The sequence below is a fragment of the Ornithodoros turicata genome, chromosome 2 (genome assembly GCF_037126465.1).
Source record: "Ornithodoros turicata isolate Travis chromosome 2, ASM3712646v1, whole genome shotgun sequence".
Taxonomy (NCBI): Eukaryota; Metazoa; Arthropoda; class Arachnida; order Ixodida; family Argasidae; genus Ornithodoros; species Ornithodoros turicata.
The window spans coordinates 131,296,888-131,315,911 of NC_088202.1; the positions used below are offsets into that span (position 1 = coordinate 131,296,888).

Here is a 19,024-nt window from a genome sequence, read left to right on the forward strand (position 1 = left end):
TTCATGGACTGTTGTGACTGTAGCTTTGCTGAGAGGCTATAGATGTTATTCACCTGGTTTGAAGGACTAGTACATTTTTGCAAGTTTCTTTTGGACACACATTGCTGACACTTGTGTCAGCAATCGAATAGCATCAACGTTTCTAATTTTTTACCAATGCCGCACTCAGTATACCAAATATGAGCCTTTGGCTCTGAAACTTCAGAAAGTCTCAAGGACCGATGTTTAGATGCTACAGGACCTTCCGGATGTGCATCGTTCAGATCCTGTGGTGAGGCTCGTTTCTTTCACGAACCAAACATCGTCTGATCAAACAAGTGCTGCGTGGACGATAAAATCGTTTAATGAGGCTTGTGCAGTGACGTCACGTTTGGTCACGTGGCATTGGGAAACATATGGCCGTACCGAAGTTACAGTAGGAGGGCATGACGGGAACTGTAGCGGTATGCGTGCAATTACGAGAGGCAATTGTAAGAACCCACATTGCTGCTTCATTCGGACGACTGTGACGCATCCCCATATTTTCCCATGTCACGTGACTCCAAGGCGCTCAAAGGCTGAGCGTCACATGATGTGCACGAGCCTCATTAAATCATTTAATCATTAAAATGACCATGATGAGAGAACGTTATAACTTCGTAACGACCTGCACGAATGCCCATATAAACGGTTGTTCAATCTATATTGATCTTACAGTTATTTTCTCATTCAATGTATTTATGAAAGAATTTAGGGTATTTAAATAATGTATTTATATTTCGTATTTAAATACTGCACCCGCATACAAAGTATTTACGCCAAGTATTTAAATACATATTTAAGCGAAGTATTTTGTATTTATATTTAAATACATAAAACATGTATTTATGGCCATCCCTGCAACCAGGGTTATGCTAATGCACAGTGTGGGGGGAGGGACCAGACTCTGCTGTCTGAGGTTTCCCCGATGTTTTCCGACACAGGCGCGTGAGTACAGAGCTCTTGCTCAATTCGCTCCAGTATGCGTACTGACACCCCCTCTCCCACTCCTCCATGCTGTCTTCTGTTCATCTGTCTTGCCTCTGTCATAGCCACGATTAGAAAGGGGGAATTAATAAAGATAGACATAAGATACGTGCTCACACTGTACTATGCGCATCAATCACAGCCCGAACACTTACTAGCAATCTCTACAGGCACTGTATCACCTGTACGCACCTGAACTTTCAATGCACTGTGCTGCTTTGGACCTTCCTTGTTCATCTCTTTTTGGTTGTTGCCCAGTATGGTGCGACTAAGCTAATGGAAGTCTTCTACAATCGCCAATGCGCGTGCGTGGTGCCCCCTGTGACCTTGAAGGCGCTACGGAGCATTACCTCTGCACTCGACAGATGGCGGCATCGGATCCAGGCCGAACAGCTCCCTTCGACTACGACACGTGCTCTGGAGTGGCATCAAAGTGAAAAACCGGGCGTGTTGGTGTTGATCTTGGATGATGAACTAGCACTGGGAACGAGAAAGAGAGAAAAGGCGACAGGACAGGTGCTAGACTACCAACAAAAGAATTTATTGGCAACATAATACTGTCTTTAAATGCCACACTCACACGGCTAATACGTCATCCACGCACTCATCATCCTTCGCCTTGTCCCACATTTTTAGGAATTTTACTTCGTTATCAAACAAAGTGGTAGAAGCATGACTTACACACTATCGCTCGGTTTTTTTTTTCTTTTCTTTCGAATGCCTCTATTATTTCTCTCGTACGCTGATCACAAGAACCACCTTTTATCCTCGTCTCCGAGGATCTTGGAGAACAGTCACACGTGTTACAATGCACAGACAAGTGACCAGACTGGGTACTCCTAAGGGTAGCAGCATGCTCCCATAGCCTAACGTTTAAACAACGACCCGTCTGCCCAATGTATAATTTACCGCAGGTCAGCGGTATTTCACAGATCACATTTACCCTACATGGAATAAACTTCTTGAGATGTTTTACGTCACATTGACCGATGTTCTTTCTATGACAGGTCATATTGCACAATTGCTCTGATGTTTCTGGAGCAGAGAGTGCCACAGGAATAGAATGTCTGTTTGCAAGTTTCTTTAAATTATGGGACCAATCTATGCATATAAGGTATAACAACAGGTACCCCTTCAGGTACTCCGTGGATGACGTATTAGCCGTGTGAGTGTGATACTTAAAGACAGTATTATGTTGCCAATAAATTCTTTTGTTGGAAGACTAGCACCTATGCTGCCGTCTCTTCTCTCTGTCCCGTTCCCAGTGCTAATTCATCGTGCAAGATGCTCTGGAGACACGAAAGCCTGGTTGGCACAGCTGCGAGACTGGTTGTGTGATTGCGTGCTATGCACGTGGGCTTGTTTTGGCACGCGACAAATGTGAATCGCGCAAGAGCCTCAAGAGTGCGACGTGATTAGTAAAGAGCTCATTCAAGGGACCGTCGCATCCGGGAACTTGTGTACGAGACCGATACAGTAATGTTAAACACCGCTTCAGAGTCTACTTGGCCAAATTTCTCTTTTAAAAACAGCTTAAATATTAAATAAATGATAAACAAAAATTTGTACAAGCTTTCGCATGGAGGTCCACGGCACGCTTCCTCAGGTAGGACCTGAGGAAGCGTGGTCCTCCACGCGAAAGCTTCTACAAATTAAACTTAAACAAGAATCTTCAGTGTTGCTTTCTGTATTTTGTTTATATAATCTAAAATTAGACTTGTTGTTATCTTGTGTTAGCCGCGTAGCGATGTCCGGTGACTCTGCGATTATTCCTGAGGTCTTAAGCCTTTTCCCCTCTCGCTTAAAGGAATTTGTGCGCCCTTGTCCTGTGCTTTCTTTACGAAAGGACAATGCGGTTGTGCATGTAGCATTATGCAAGGATTATCTGATACCACACATGAGTGTGTTTTTCTTAGTTTATTAGCATATGCTTCAGTTTTTAAAGTCAAGCACAAGTGCGCGCAATTTTTGCTACTCTTTCCTCAAATCACTGCTTTTGTGCAGAAGAAAGTCGCATGGTACAGCTGAGAAGTGGGTTTCTCTGCTTGAGTCTTAAACACTCGCACTGCCTCTGCACGTAGGGTAGCCCCAGCGATAGCGACATCATGATGACGTATGTCAGGCATACCAATGGGAGCGCGGCGCAGGCGATTGTCTCCGAGCTCGTCTGCCTCGCGTTCGCGTAGCAATATTCTAGGTGAAAAGTCCATCTGTAAATACGCCTATTTTCGACCATGAGCGTGAGTTCTGGTTCGACCATGTCGCGTGGAACATGGTGTTACCCTCCTTGCCAAAGGGCGCTCCGTGATTGGACTTGTCCGTATGACGTTTTCTCCTAATTCCAGAGAGAGAATCTGGCGTCTGCTCTTGCCGTGCGTTGCAAATTGCACGGAATCCACTCCGCTAATTCATGTAGGATTTTCGGCATCGTTTTCGTGGATGAACGAGGAGTATAACGGCGCTGTTGTTTAGGAATCGACCGGGACGGATGCGAATGTCCTTTTAGTGATATATCAGGAACAAGCTTCTTTCGCCAATTGGTTGCCTCACGCTGATCTTGCACTGTTTGAAAACAAAATGTACACTTCTTGCTTCGTTCATACTGCTTCTTTTGTTTTCGTTCTGCATTATTTTTATCGCCCTTTTCTAGCGACATCGTTAACACTCCCTGAAGACCATACGTATGCCAACCCAATGCAATTGAACCCTACGACTCTACAAAAATCCTAGTGCATATATCCCCAGAGCCGCTAGTAGTAATGATATATCTCGCCATATTTTTGCAACTGTAGCGCATAGCCCTTTCGCTCACGCTTGGAGCCCTTTCGTTCGTAGCCCTTTCGTTCACGAGGTTGAAAAATTCCACTTCCAACAGGAAATAAATATAATACGCTTTCCCATTATGTGATCGTCCTTCGCGTTGCTCAATTCCAATTATATTTCAAGGACGCGAAGTTATTTCTTTCTTCGCCGATGCGATTTCTCGCTTTTACTGCACCGCGTGAGCATTCGTAAGTTTATAAGGCCCCATAAATCGAAAGAAAAAGGACGTCGTTGTAATTGGGAAAACCAGGCTCGTGTGTGTTTAGTCTGTGTGTACATACCATAGCCTGGAATGGAACGAAAATGCGGGATGCTCTCGAATATCGACCCAGGATGCGCGCCGTCTTCAGCACAATATCGAGATTTGCTCTGCATGCGCAAACAACGAAAGGCAGCTTGATATTTTCGTGTCATGTACACACAAGTAGAACTCTGTTTCGTTAAGTGTCCGGTGCTATTATGAGGCGCGTATCGGCGAGACTCGAGTTGTCACACTTGACCACGTTTTGCCCTCAGCCTAAGTGCACGAAATCCCCGTAGTATAAATAGGGGGCCACTTGCGACGGATTTTCTTCGAGGACCCAATTAGAGCTCCACAAGACAACCCATCTTTTGATTTATGTTTGCGAATCATTTATTCGAAAAGCAGTCTTCAGTGTTTTTGTTTGTTTGTTTGCTTTTTTAATAGTCTTTTTTTATGGCGGGAGGTAATGATACGAAATACGCGGGCCGTTGAAGCGACTATCGCATCTCGAAACGTGTGTATGAGACCGATATGGTAATGTTCGGAACTGCTTCACAAGCTTCTAGGCCAACAGATAACTATAATTTCACGCGTATAATCCGCACCCCAGATAAGTCGCAGGACCCGTTTTTCGGAATATTTTGAACATTTTCCGGCACGTAAGCCGCACTCGCAGCTAAGGCGCGGACGATACGACGCGACTGATTTATGCGGTAAACCAGTGATACAGATACAAAATCAAACTGTGACTTTAATGCAGTGAAAATGGATATCACTTATTCGACAGAAGAGAGGCTAACATCGGAAGCATTACAGAGCGGCTCACTAAGGCATTTTCTGAAAGCTATGTCAAGGGTTTCCGTCGAGATGCTCCTCCAGGATGCGGCCACCTACTGGTCCACTTGTGGTCCACCCAAGTTGTCCACCCACTGGACCACTTGGGCGTGCGTAGCATGGCGGCTCCGACATGAATCATTGAACCAGATCACTTCCAGTCACTTCCAGAAGGCATGAATCACTGTCACCCCTTTCATTAGAGCTGCGTGGGGGACGGTACAGGTTGGGACAAAAGTTTACGGAACACGCGAACGACGTACTCTTTCTCCGGTGCGACACCCTAGCGGCTGCCGGAAGCGAGTGAGTTCACTGTTTCGGAGGGGTGGAAGGGTGCGCTGTTAGCGACACACAGCGGTAACTTGTACTTCCCAGGCACGCATAAGCGACACTGGAACCACCACTGTGTGTCGCTAACAGCGCATCCGTCCACCCCTTCGAAACAGTGGACTCACCCGATTCCGGCAGCCGCTAGGGTGTCGCACCGAAGAAAAAGTACGTGGCTCGCGTGTTCCGTAAACTTTTGTCCCAAGCTGTACCACGAAGGTCAGTCTGCTCGAATGTGGACGCGCCCCTGTTACGCATTGGTCGTGCATTTGCAGGGCGGTGCTGTTCGGGAAAAAACGTGAGACACTGTCGGCCCTTCCATTAAATCCTGGGTATTGTGAAAATGCCAGGGAGAAAGGTGATCAGATAAGCCGCGCTGGCGGGTATGCCGGAGAGCGCCCGTGAGAAAAAGAAATCGCGCATAAGCCACGGCTAACACGCGTGAAAATACGGAACATATCAAATAAACGAGTTTTAAAGATTCACACTCCCTCTGCAGCTACGGAAGCCTCAGCCGTAGTAACGTTATAATGTCCTAAGCCCGGCACACGAATGGGAGCAGCGCAGCTAAAGTGATTGTCTCCGAGCTTATCCACTTCATGTTCGTCAACACTGTGGAAACTGTAAAGGAAAAATGCCTCGGTAAATACGCTGACTTTTGCTTACCAGTGTGAGTTGCGATGCAACCATGTCACGTGGAACACAGTGTCCTGGCTGTACGAACACGTCCAACGTTAACCTAGAAGTGACATTCCGCAAACCGATCACATACTCTCCACGACCTGCAGACGCCGCCCCATACGCTCGCCGGTCGCCCCCTGATTGGAGTTGTCCGCGCAAGAGGGCGCTGTCTGATTGGCGTTGTCCGAGGCTTACCATTTAGGTTTAGGTTTACCATTCTCTTTACAGTCCCTTCAACTGTGGGGGCAAATATTTTTGGTCAAAAACTCCTTTTGAAATGCTAATAAATTGTTATTGAAACCCTCTTTTGTGAAATCGTGTACGTTTTTTTTTTCATTGTTACTTTAACAATTTCAATGTACCACGAACACAAGCTGGCAATCACGTGGTGATGACTCGTGACAGTACCATGTTACATATCACATTGCCTTATAAAGCCAATGACGAACCTGTATAGCCTATGTAGCTACGCTTTAAAAGAGTACACCATTTTTGGATGTCATGTAGTCAATGAGGACTCCCCAATTCACTCCATGTCATTCCATGTGTCTGGCATTCCTTTCCTTAGGTGATCTGGGGTAGCCGGCCCTCGTGATGAGGGCTACAATCCCCATTTTTTTCTTTCAATCAATCAATCAATCAATCAATCACTCCATGTCACACCGGCAACCGGCTTTCATAAATCTTGATGTTGCAGCGACAGCGTGATACTCATATGTGAACTCAACATACGCCATGTGCAATAATACTCTTATCTACTTGTAAAAAAGTATGCACCGACACAACAACATGCAAACAATTAAAAGTCTTGACGTTTCGGAACCAGTTCTGGTTCCATCAACTGGTTCCGAAGCGTCAAGATTTAATTCTTTTTATGTTGTAGTGTCGATGCATACCTTTTACAAGCAAACATGACCGTTACACGTAAACGTGCCCTTTGGACCATCTTGAATAATCTTATCTTTGCAGGTAACTACAGCTGCCTCCGTGTGCTCTTGGTGTTTACGCGAGATAAAACCTTCTACATCAGCACAGTGTTTGTTCCGGGCATTGTGCTAGTAACGAGCTCCTTCATCAGTTTCTGGCTGGATATTAATGCTGTTCCGGCCCGTGTGATGATTGGTGTCACAACCATGCTCAACTTTTGCACCACGACTAACAGTTTCCGTTCTACGCTGCCCGTGGTGTCCGGGCTGACAGCAATGAACCTGTGGGACGGCGTGTGCATGTTTTTCATTTATGCCTCAATGTTGGAGTTCATCATCGTCAATTACCTGTACCGCAACCTGGGAAGAGGAGGAGCTCAGCGGCAGCCGCCGGGCTCAAGACCCTCCTCTGCCGGGGGCACCGCCGAGCCCCGCATCCCGCTTCTTTCCAGGCAGCACCGGGCCCAGGACTTCGAGATGATTCGAAAGGTACCCAGTCCAACATCCGAAAGCTCTCCCTTATTCTTTCTCTGTAGAGTGTGTTGTGATATAGGTGCCTGTGACTCGCTCACATGTGGTCAGCAGCTTGACGTGAAATATAAGGTGTAAGTCGAAGTCGCAAGATACGTTCAAACGTAGTATTAACGTAGTATTAGGACAAAATGCTAGATATGTCAGTTGGCAAGGTTAGGATTCTGGTTTCTAGGAAACAGACATGTTTTGCGTACAGCTCATTGCAACAATATGGGATATCATTCTACGCTGACACACTTGTAAGATGGAATTTGTATTATTGCGGAACTTTGTATTATGGAACTTTCTGTTATTTTGCGAAAGAAACACACTAGCGAAGCAATATTTTTGGCTAGCAACGTTAAAGATCTGAGTGATCAGCGCGATCAGCGCCATCAGAGGCGAAATGATGATGATGAGAATCATCGTCAGAGACACTTACGCCCGAAACTTATTGGTCCACCGTAGTCCTTTAGGCGGCCATGCTGACACGGTGTATTTTACAGGATGATTTTCGTTTTCTTTAAAGATTCTTTTAAGAAAAAAATTCGCGAGAGCAGCATAGATGTTGTTTTTCCACTAGATTACTAATTACCTAAAATTCATTAATTAGATCTTTAATGAGAGGCTTTCTGGCAAAGATGAGATAGCAGAATGGGAGACAATTCTCCTTGGATGTATTCTATTTTTTGAAAATCCGAAACCAAAACCACGCGCCTCAGGAGCGTATTTTTGTATTCGCGAGCGCGTCGTATTCGAGCGTATTCGCCTTCGTCGGCTTACTGCTCGGCGAAGCAGTGGTGGTGAAAGTGCTGGCCGTTGTCGACCTCACAGGGGTGGGCAACGTCACGACTAACGCTCTAGGGGGAATGTCCATCCTGGGTCAACTTGTAAGGGAACTGCGCCTGAACTGTGTCGGAAAGCGTCTTAGAAAAACCCAGCAAAAGTCCCAGACAGCACAGCTGGCACCGGGATTCGAACCCGTGTACCTCCCCGTCTCGACGTGACATGGCCAGCACGCTAACTACTGAGCCACGCGAGCTGCAACTTCCTGCTTTGATTTCGTTGAGTCGGTCAGCAGATCAACTTCTGCTCCAATCGTCTACATCGCACCAGAGCACGTGGCCCTCTCACGTGAAATGAGCGCAGTCCTCCCTGCGCTTCTGATACCCGCGGTTTCGATTTCGTTTTCGGTTTCAGCTCACTTGCATAGCAAAATTTGGCGATATATCCCACCTGCAAAAAACGCTATCTGTGCTGCTTTTCTAAGCTTTCTTTTTGTAAAAATCTATAAATACTAAAAAAGATCGAACCCTGTGTATAATTACCATAATTACTGTTGTTATAAATGCCATAAACTTCAGAGGTCCATGCTCAAGTGTTGCACACACCGACTCTTTTGTAAAGCACACTGATGCACCTAAGTGGACTAACTAGGTCAAGTGTACTACGCGAATATCTTGTCAGGAAGTTGCATGGTACACCTACCACGCCAGTGACATATCCACTTTACACAAAGAGACATTGCAGCCGTAACAAGGACTTTAGAATGTGACCGATCGAAATGCGCATCCAGAGTTGCAGGGAGTAAGACCTACTGTGGACAAGGGCACAACATGGTAATGACGTAATTTTTTGTCATTATTATTATTATTATTTAGTCATGCGTAAGGTAATACGTGTATAAGGAGCAAGGATGTGGCGTTCAACGTCACTCGAAACCCTGCTTCATTCATCAAGCAGCCTATCAGGAGCCACCATGCACAGTATTTTCGCTACACGGTACCTAGTCACTGCGAAATTCGATTTACAAAAATGCCTTCAGAAAACGGCCATAAGCAATGCGGCGCGACCATGAAGCCTTTGGGTCCCTTCCCGATCCCTTTGCGTGACCAAATCATGTCCGTGTAACAGCGTCGTCATGTGGAGCAGCCGCGAAGTATCATTTCTCTCTAAAAATTAGTCTGCTATAGACACGCGCCTCTTTCGGTGGTCTGCCTACGTCACTCAATGACACCTACCACTATTTGGACTCGCTGAAGGAGTTGAGGGGCTTCTGAAGGGTGGGCACGTGAAAGATCTCGCGAGCGCTCCGCAAGTGGGATAAGATTATCGTTCTTGCGCAATACGTCGATGCAAATAAATAAAAAAACATACAGACGAGACCTTGACTGCTCCTTCAAAGCACCCTAAATAACCATAGGACGTTTACGTTGCCAAATATAGGTAAATTTAAATCGGAGTTAGCAGATGAAATGGCGATCAACTTCAGTAGTGTGGTACTTCCCATGTCTTCATCTGTTACAGTGCGACATAGCGCCCGAGCACGCTGCATAGAGCAACCATCCGTTCTCTAGATCCTACTTATAGCAACGGCCTTCTATCGCAACATACACCGCACATTCTTACCAATCGTGACATGGTGTTTAACAAATGCTGCGCAAAAGTTCCTACATGCATCAAAGTACGGTGCCAATTTTTCTTGACCTCACTTACTTTGCGCTCAAGCGAGGAAGCAGATATCCACATTCATTGTCACACATCTCTTACCTCACAATACGAAAAAATTTCACCCCCTGTTTTCTGACATGTCAACCCCCTGTTAACACCTCCTTCTTGTTCCGCGAGTGCCATTTGCAGTGTCCTCTGCTTGACATGCTTGCTGAGATGGTAACCAACAAACTCCCCCCACACGAGTCAACACGGCACACTAATTCTCACTTCCAACGCCATAGCCCCATGACTACAACACATTGGTGACATCTCGATCTGACGTTTCGGGTCTCCTTCTCGAAGACGTCATCAAGGGTCCGGTGTCTGAGGTAAAAAACTATAATAGCAGCGCAGCGCATCTTTCTCTCTCTCTCTCTCTCTCTGCTACTGTGCAGCAACACTGTATCTCAGCACTACCTTCTATTTCTCTCCTGCCTTCTTGCACGACCACAGACAACCTTTGTCACATCTCTCGAATGTGCACGCGTTGTTGCGGACCGACCCTCCGTGCGTAGCTTTTTGCATCAACTATCTCCTTTCCTTCTTCGTGGCTCTGAGGCTCCTCTGTGGTGGACGTGTATTTGTGACCTTGTTTTGTGAGGTATTCGCATTTGATGTGTAGCTTACCACGGTTTTTGCACCATGTTTTGCAAGTAGTGCATTTTTTGCAATCCTTCTTTGTTTGTTTTCTTCCCGATGCCTCTGTGCCTCTGTGACAATTTTTTGCATTTCATTCCTTAGCACCTGCGATTCACTAATTGAAACCTCTTGCTTTCTTGCTATTCAAGCATAGCAGTGATCAACAGCTTCTTCATCGTCTTGCCTTACCATCACTTCAAAAGAAATTGTCCTTCATTCCTTAGCACTTGCGATTCACCAATTGAAATTGAGCACCTCTTGCTTTCTTGCTATTCAATCATAGCAGTGATCAACAGCTTCTTCATGATCTTGCCTTACCATCACATCAAAAGAACGTGTCCTTTGGAATCCTATGATAATCAATAACGGAAGTGAGGATTCAAACAAGTAGCCAAGACGCGAGTTTATGGTTCCGTTTAATGACGTTTCCTGCATCGACCCATAGGCATACCTTAACGACTCCCGGGTCCAGGTCTCTGCTAATCGACATTGCACACGTGTGGTTAATTATGGATATAGGGTTGTAGGGCTACGAACAGTAGAAATATAAAGGAATCCTCTTACACAACGTTTATTTCCGCATTATGACCTCTCTGTGACATCTGCACTGCAGTATTTTGTCTTTGTAATCTAGTTCTTGTAGACCGGTCTTTATTGTAGACTAGTTCCCTCATGCAGTCATTGGAATGTACCTATAGTGTAGTGCACTTGTTCCTCATTCCTAGTCCACTGGTTGGTCATTCTGTAGATGTTGGTTTTTTGCGCGCTTACTTTTCTGTGTCCCATGTGTTGTTCTTAATGTAAGTGTGACATTCCACAGGAATTATTCTCTTGTACCGAACACGGCACAAAGTGACAAACAGGGTTTAACGTACAATATACCACCTGGCGACACGTCAGTTGCAGTATCGTATTCACGAAGGAAACTACAACTAGCTTCAACTGAGACCCTCAGCCAAGTCAAGGAAAACGAGAAATGTAGTATCTGTCTTGTGATTGCACGACTCATTTATGTTCCATGAGAGAGATAACCCAGCTCGTGATCCACACTACGTGTTTGCCAACTTATCCATTCGCCTTATCATCGACGGTTCGCTTCTTCTCACAAATGCTGATAGCTCTTACTCTCAGAGTCTTTCTTTCTTTCTCTCTGTTTTCTTTACCAGAATGGTGATCTTGACTGTATGCTCTCTTTCTTTCTTTTCCCGCTCCTCCCTCCTTCCAATCCATCCCCTTTCCCTTTTCTACACACTACCTTTATCACTCCTTCCTTCCTCCAATCCTTTCTCCCTAATATGTTTCTCCTGCCATCCTCACTTCAACTTCGGCCTGCGGCGTCAAACTCTCCCTGCATCCGTGAAGCAGCAAGGCACCAACCACAAAGCGTCGTCCCTCGGAGGCCGGCAGGAGCACGACGTCAACAGCCTCGTGCGTCCCGTCTCTGCTTCGGCGGGCCTGGCCGGACTAGGCTCCACGGCAGCTCCTGGAGCGGGCTCAAAGGAGGCGACCACTGGCATCGAGCTCGGAGCCACGGCGACTAATGACCCCGAAGAAAGTGACGCCGCCGCTGCCACTGGACTTAATAACACTGGTCTCGAGAACGAACGGCTGAGAGCTGTGGCTTCGGTGTTCGCATGGCTTCGGAGGCCGCAGCTGTTTCCCAGCGAGTTGCCTCCCAAGCCCAGAATCGCCAAAGCAATCGACTACTTTTCGCGGACTGTGTTTCCCGTTTTCTTCGGTATTTTTACATTCGGCTTCTTCCTCGCTTACGCCTACATTGGACCGAGAGCAGAGGAGAACTGGAAGCTGATCGAAGCTTAGTGAAAAAAGGAAGAAAGAAAGAAAACAGACAATTTCTCGAAGGTTCAATATGGAAAGAAAGTTCTTGACATTTTTGCAAGTGGCGGGTTAAGTGATTGGTGCTCCACTGTTCCTCGCGGTTGTGCGACGTTTCCCTTGGACAAATGACGAGGTGGTAGTCGGTGAGTATCTGCTGGAGGGCAGCGTGTACTCCGTCCGGATTATAAGCAGGCCACGGATGTCACTCCTTTGAAATGCGGGTTTCTTTGAAGAAGTTTGGTCGACACACGCTACCATGCCTCGTCAAATACCGCGTAAGGTTTGCGATACAAAGCAGGATCGTGCAATTTGTTTCTTAGATACGATGTTGTGGTGCGTACGAAATCCAACAACCGAAAGCAAGGCAGTATCGCGAGATCGTACTTCTTGGTCACTCTTCACACAATCATTGGCTTTGTTTGCAATGCAAGTACGACATATTCATGGCAGTGTAATCTCGATAAAATCCCCACCACTGTCCTCCCTTACGTATAGAACAAGATTGATCGCACTGTCCGTGAATCAGTGATCAGCCTTCAGTCCAGGACATTCTGCTATGCTCCTTTCACTCCGTGGAATAACGAATGTTGCGATGGTATGCGGTCGCTTTCCCTTCTTTTATCCTTTTTGTTGTAAGAATAAGCAAGTTTTCGCCTTTGTTTCGGTGATCCGGGAAGTTGTAGCGCTACACGCGGATATTGCAAATGAAATTTGGTAGTTCCAGTCGAGGCATATTTTCTAGAGACCACATTCAGTTAATTTTGGAACCTACCCGGAAAAAATAATCAGGTTTCCATCGCGATAACAACTCAAAGTAACCGGTGTGTGTTCTTCTTGTCAGCTTCGCATTAAGATAACAGCGCGTCTATAGAGCGTCTATAGAAAGGCACGTATTCTGAAACGATGTTGGCAACATTCTAACATTATAATTGTACTCTTATTATAATCATAATTGTAATTGTACGATTATTCGCAATGTCGCGAACAACGCGATGGCAGACGTTTGGGAAATCATAAATACTCTCTCAGCAAGACGTTAACGATGCGTTATAACGTGCATCTGCACTCGTTTCCAGATTATTATAAACATCAAAAGCGTTGTATTTCGGCTTCGTAGAATTCTGAAGGCAGTATTTTAGACGTTAGAAGGTACTATTTTCATCATATTCCTACGAAGCCCGCGTTATGTTTATATTGGATAGGCATCGCATGATTTCTCCCTTTGGTTTCCGCCTATTATTTCATCAAACTCCGCGCGCGGGGACATACTGAGGGCCCGCGTGTATACGCATGCTCACTGCGAATGTAGGCTTGAGGAGCGACACCTAGACTAAAGAAGCTTCCAATCCCACTTTGTTAAGTATAGGTACGTAGAGCCGGGATGTTGTTTCCTACAGCACATCGCCGCATACGATTTAAAATACAGTCTGTATGTGGCTAAGTGTGGATACCTATGCGGATAATGCTCTTTCAATGACCGCGCCGCTGAACTGATGGTTGTGGTACGTCCCGTCAATTAATGACCATGCTTGCCCAGTTTTCGGCGCATTGCTTTAGTGTTCGCTAAGACCTCTAGGGTTCCCAATTATCTGGCATCGAAAAATGTCTATAGAGATAATCAATTATATTCCTAAATTATACATCCATTGTCACTAGTGGTGCCTTCGTACCACCATTTTTCTTTTTTGTCATTAAAAATAAATACATAGGCTTAAAGCCAAGAAGCAGTAACTGCATATTAAATTACACATTTGAAATGTATTTTGAAACCCTGCGGAAAAATGGTGACATCCTCTTGACATAGTAAGAACACTTAGTAGCACGATGGGTCTATCTATGGCTATAAAGGTTTGGCGTCTTACCAGGGCTTCATCTCATATTGAGTTCTTGAAATTGTCCTAGCCCTGAGGAGGCCCCCAATAGTCCTTTTTTCTAGCCAGAGCATATGTAACTCCCAGTACGCAATGCCATGTGATATCAGTGTGCCACTGCTCATATGGGCGCTACCAAATACCAGGTCACTGTTACGAAATACCGGATTAGACTACTTACTCGCGTTAGTGCTATGCTGTGCTTGTTAGTGTTGACATGGCTGATCATATCTAAATGCATAATACGGTATAGCGCCACTGTAGAACCATATAAGGTAGACACTAACTTAGGTTGACAGACTAGAGTCTTAGTTGGAAAACGTATAAATACACAACAAAGTAGCTGTAGAGCCAGTAGTTTTTATTAACCCTTCTAGAACTGGGGGGATCTGTCCATATCCATTTCCGTTCCACCTTCTCCAATGTTTTCTACTTGCTACTCTTTTTACAAAAGCTGTCTTATTACTGCAAGAGTAAAAAAGAAAGAGCGGGGCAAGATTCAAGAATCCTAAGGAATTATCAGTACTGAGGAGAAAACTCACGTGAGACTGGCGCAGACATCATGGACGATTTCGAATATTTATCACGCGCTATGGACAACCGAGTGCTTGGTAGGATGTGCTGGGTGTAGGTTCTCTCCCTTGCCTCTTTCTGTTGTCCTTGGTTATTTCCATTGTACTATGTAACCGATGTAACTGCAAGCGGAATGATAATGGTCACTCTGTTCCAATTTGTACATGTTGGTGTCATCTGCAGTTTTTAACAACACCGAGTCTTACGGACAACACAAGCCGAACGCAACTCAAAACTGAAAAATCGTTTTCCTTATCTGTCAGCACGAGCTTTATGTATTGGACTATACCACCGACCTCGATAGAAGCGGACCGCCCCAACGAGCAGCTGAGTTCGAGTTACCGGAGTGGGCACTTTATTGTCATGGCTACTGTAGAGCTTCATGCAGTCGTACCTCCTGTAGCTGAAGACTGCTGGTCACTGGTCTGATGATGACTGTACAGGCTTTACGGAGATGATCCAGTGGCAACTGATTTGTGCGGAGTTCAATGAAGTATGCCGTATAAAACGACCATTTGCTGGTGATGTACAGTACCAAGTGCTTTAGGTACCTTAGGTACAAGTTCTGAAATCTCGTATTGATCTGCACTTCAGAAAGAGTACGCTCTATACTTCATTTTAAGTACGATTTCTTCTCGTACTTTTGTTTGCGGTTTGTCACTCAACTAGTACTCTGTACTGTGCTTTTAATGCACTTAATGCTTGGTACTCGAGGAACATAATGCTTGCTGTCCCTTACTAATCAATCATGCGCATATACAGACTGAGCAACGCATCCCACGTGGACACAAAACGGAAAGAAGACCTGTACTGTCTAACCAACACACGGCACCAGCACAATAACCTTCACTTATCACGTGTCCGCATTTGAGCCTCCGGGTCAAATCCCCCTCATGGTTCTTTATGCGCATTTACAAATATCTATTTTTGTGACCTGTCAATTGACCCGTCTCTTCGCAGTGCGCCAAGCTTTTCCCGCCCACAAATCCTTTTTGTGACATGCACTCAGTTATGGAGCGAATATGCAGTGCCTGAACGTGACACATAGTATCTATAGGGCGCGTGCAGTAGTAAACAGCGTTTCGACCAAGTGCGAAGACGCTGTTCTTCCGACGCCTCCATCATATCCGTCAGGCGAAGCTTCACATTTAGATATTATCATTCATAGAAGAATCAATAGTCAAATTTTCTAGTCTGTAGTTTGTATGCTTCAAGCAGCGTTTTGGGTATGTATACCAGAAGGAACCGATGAAGCTGATCCTCTTCCTCGAAATCTGTTGTGTGTGCATTTTTAAAACTAGAAAGGGCTTTGCTTTTTTTTTAACCTTCCGCGTGCTTCAAATAGAACCCAGAGCTTGGCAATACATGGATCAGTAAGGGATGATATCCACCTAGTATGGAATAGAAATGCTTTGTGCTTGTCTTAAACCCGGTGAGGCCATGATCGACGCTGTTGTAGGCGTCATCTTCACCTCACAAATGCATACTCGTTAATGTACCAAGATTCTGAATCCATAAACTAATGTGCACATGAGCATTGCGCATTAAAAAAAAGTGGTGTTTTGTAGGTATATATTTACGCAAAGTGAAATTTTGGTTATACCTTGTATTCTTAATTGAAGATTCGTCGCAAAGACGATAGCTTGGTTATGCCTTAGTTCCTATAAGCATTACAAAGCCAGTCAACGAGTAATGGTTTGTAAGGCATGTGCAGTGGACGCAATACTCTCGACAGAAATATAATCTTTCATGTAGCCGCGTACTGGATCATGCTTATCACCTACGATTGATCTATGTCTCGCCTAGCCACTTTAGCAATTCAACATCATGCAATGCACCCATACTGCGCTTTGGCGAACCAGTTCCTTTGCCCAAATCCCATTTTGGAACAAGGGCATTCTTACGAAGCAATAGGTAACCTGAATATCACTCAGGTTTCCCATTATTCTCTACACAAGACCGTCAGCTTGGAAATGTCCCGAAGCTCCGACAGGCCGCGTGCTGTAACTATGCGACGGACAAGGTTGACAGCTTGAGCATGCATACGAGTAACGTCTGATCTCCTCTTTACAATCGTTAACAACTTGGACTTACTGAAAATGTGGCAGGGAACGCAGGGAAGTGCTGCGCAAAACCTAATCTCAATTATTGACGACTATATTGACGACTATATTGTTGACAGTTCACATAGGAACAAGCTAATTACTAGCAGACCGCGATCTAATCGACCGTGTTCAGCCTAAGAACGGCATGTTTAAGCCCCACCCTTCGCTTGTTCCTATTGGCTGCAAGTACGTGGATAAGGCTAACTGGTGAAGTACTATGGGCACCACATGGTGGCGGTGCAGTAATAATGTACGGTGGATGGACTACATTTCGTGCCGTTCTTACACGAAACATATCAGAAGAAACGCTAAAGTAGCAGACTTGTAGTAACAAAGCTTCGAAAATGGACCACATATGTCTGAAATGTACGCAAGCGTTGGGTAGCATCGTGACTAATAAATGTCATATAAGGGGCCGGACTTGGCTACTTTAGCGATGTTTTCTATGACCATTTGTCTGAGCAACGCCGAGTCCTACTGATACAACCCAGTATGAAGTTTGGAATAGTAGTGTTGGCTATACAGCGACAGGATTGGTATCGCAACGTACAGGGTGCGGCATAAAGGTACATTAAATAACTATGCTCCGTCCATGACTTGTCGTCTGCTGGATGGTCCGCCATCCTTCGCCTTAGGGCTACACTACATTGGCTACAGGTCATTGGCTACAGGACTACAGGTCATTTTCCTCATTTTCGATAGGTTTCAACCTGACACCGATCGTGACGCACTATACTCGTTCCGAACGCCAGAACGGCTCGTTTTAATCCTCGCCCTATGCTTGTCCCTATTGGCAACAGCTCCTAGCCGCGTCATTTTTACGTCTCCGTAAGTAGAGCGCCGGCGCCGAAACTATACAGGAGCTCTTCACGGGGCACCAGGTTGCGCCGCGGTATAATTTCTCCGGCGGAGTAACTGTGATGGGTTTGACGGACTACATTTCGTGCCGTTCCTACGCTGAACACTGGTATGTATAGTCATCCTGTGAATGTCAATCTTTACTGCTCAGTAGTTACAGCTGGACAGCACTGTGGGGCGTCAGGACTCTCCAAGTCTGCAACACGGCATTATTCCTGTAGGTTCCCATTGTTCTATATAGAATACACTATTGTAATTATTTGTGCACCTTATATATATGTGTGTGTATGGAACGTCAGGAGGCTAAATGGATGTACGGATGCCCGCTCTTTTACAGTCGAATGCGGGATTCGAACCTAATTGCGCCGAAGTACCTTGCAACGATATATCTCTGCACATATGCGCTATGTAATTAGCACAAAGCTACGTTTTGCACATTTCACCGTGGTGGGAAGAATGAAGTTAAGCCTTGCTGTACAGGATAAGCGTTGTTGATCATTTGTCTTCATGAAAAGTGAATATTTTCGTACTACGCGCTTAGAAATCAGCAGCCTTTGCAACGGCAATATGTGCAACGACGCTGCCTGCCTCATGCAGATGGTGATTCTCGTGGGTTGAACACGTAAGCATGAAAAGTAAGCGAGGGATGGATTGTTTGCCGATGCCGTATGTTACACCAATACAGTCAAACTCCTTTACAACGAAACTCAGGGGACAGCAAAAAAAAATCGCAGTAAAGGTGTTTTCGTTAAAAAGGATGTCCATTGTTGGACCTATAGGGCTCCAGCGGGACCGCAAAAAAATTTGCTGTAGCGGTATTTTCGTTAAAAATGTGTTCGCTATAAAGGAGTTTGACTGTATAAGTAGTGTGGTATAGTTATATCGGAACATGTATTCCGGAAGAACACAAACTGTTTTGTTGTCACAGCAATTTTTGTTCCTGTCCATGGCCAAGCGCCTCTGTTTTTGTTCACTAAATTCTTTCAAGACCGAAAGGTTCATATGAAGGATTCTTTTCCTTTCAGTACATCAAATACTCTGGACGTGCTCCAATGTTATTAAAGGAAAAATCGTGTTCACTCTTCCTGTTTACATGATGATAGTGCGTGTAATCCGCCAACTAGCGTCTTGTGCACATGAAACAACATATGATATGAATGCAACAAGGAGCAACACTTCGTGTTATTGTGGGCATTTCCTTCTGGCGTTGCCCTCCTCTTGGTGTATGAAAGTACGTAGAGCAAAGTTGTACAGCGGAATTACAAAACAAAAAGGGCTGGAATGAACCCTGAA

General features: G+C 45.3%; 1 protein-coding gene across 4 annotated transcripts in view; it reads left to right on the plus strand.

The window, feature by feature from the left end:
• LOC135386145 (glutamate-gated chloride channel-like) overlaps nucleotides 1-15,115 on the plus strand; it is a 348,962-nt gene extending 333,847 nt beyond the window's left edge. Inside the window, exons 11-13 of one of the 4 annotated variants that reach the window (XM_064615906.1) lie at nucleotides 6,884-7,329; nucleotides 10,089-10,175; nucleotides 11,848-15,115. In XM_064615906.1, coding sequence (XP_064471976.1) covers nucleotides 6,884-7,329; nucleotides 10,089-10,175; nucleotides 11,848-12,306 — 992 coding nt within the window. In that variant the 3' untranslated portion in view covers nucleotides 12,307-15,115. The remainder of the gene's footprint in view (nucleotides 1-6,883; nucleotides 7,330-10,088; nucleotides 10,176-11,847) is intronic. The other 3 variants (XM_064615907.1, XM_064615908.1, XM_064615909.1) reach the window with 3 other exon arrangements.
• The last annotated feature ends 3,909 nt before the right edge of the window (nucleotides 15,116-19,024 follow it).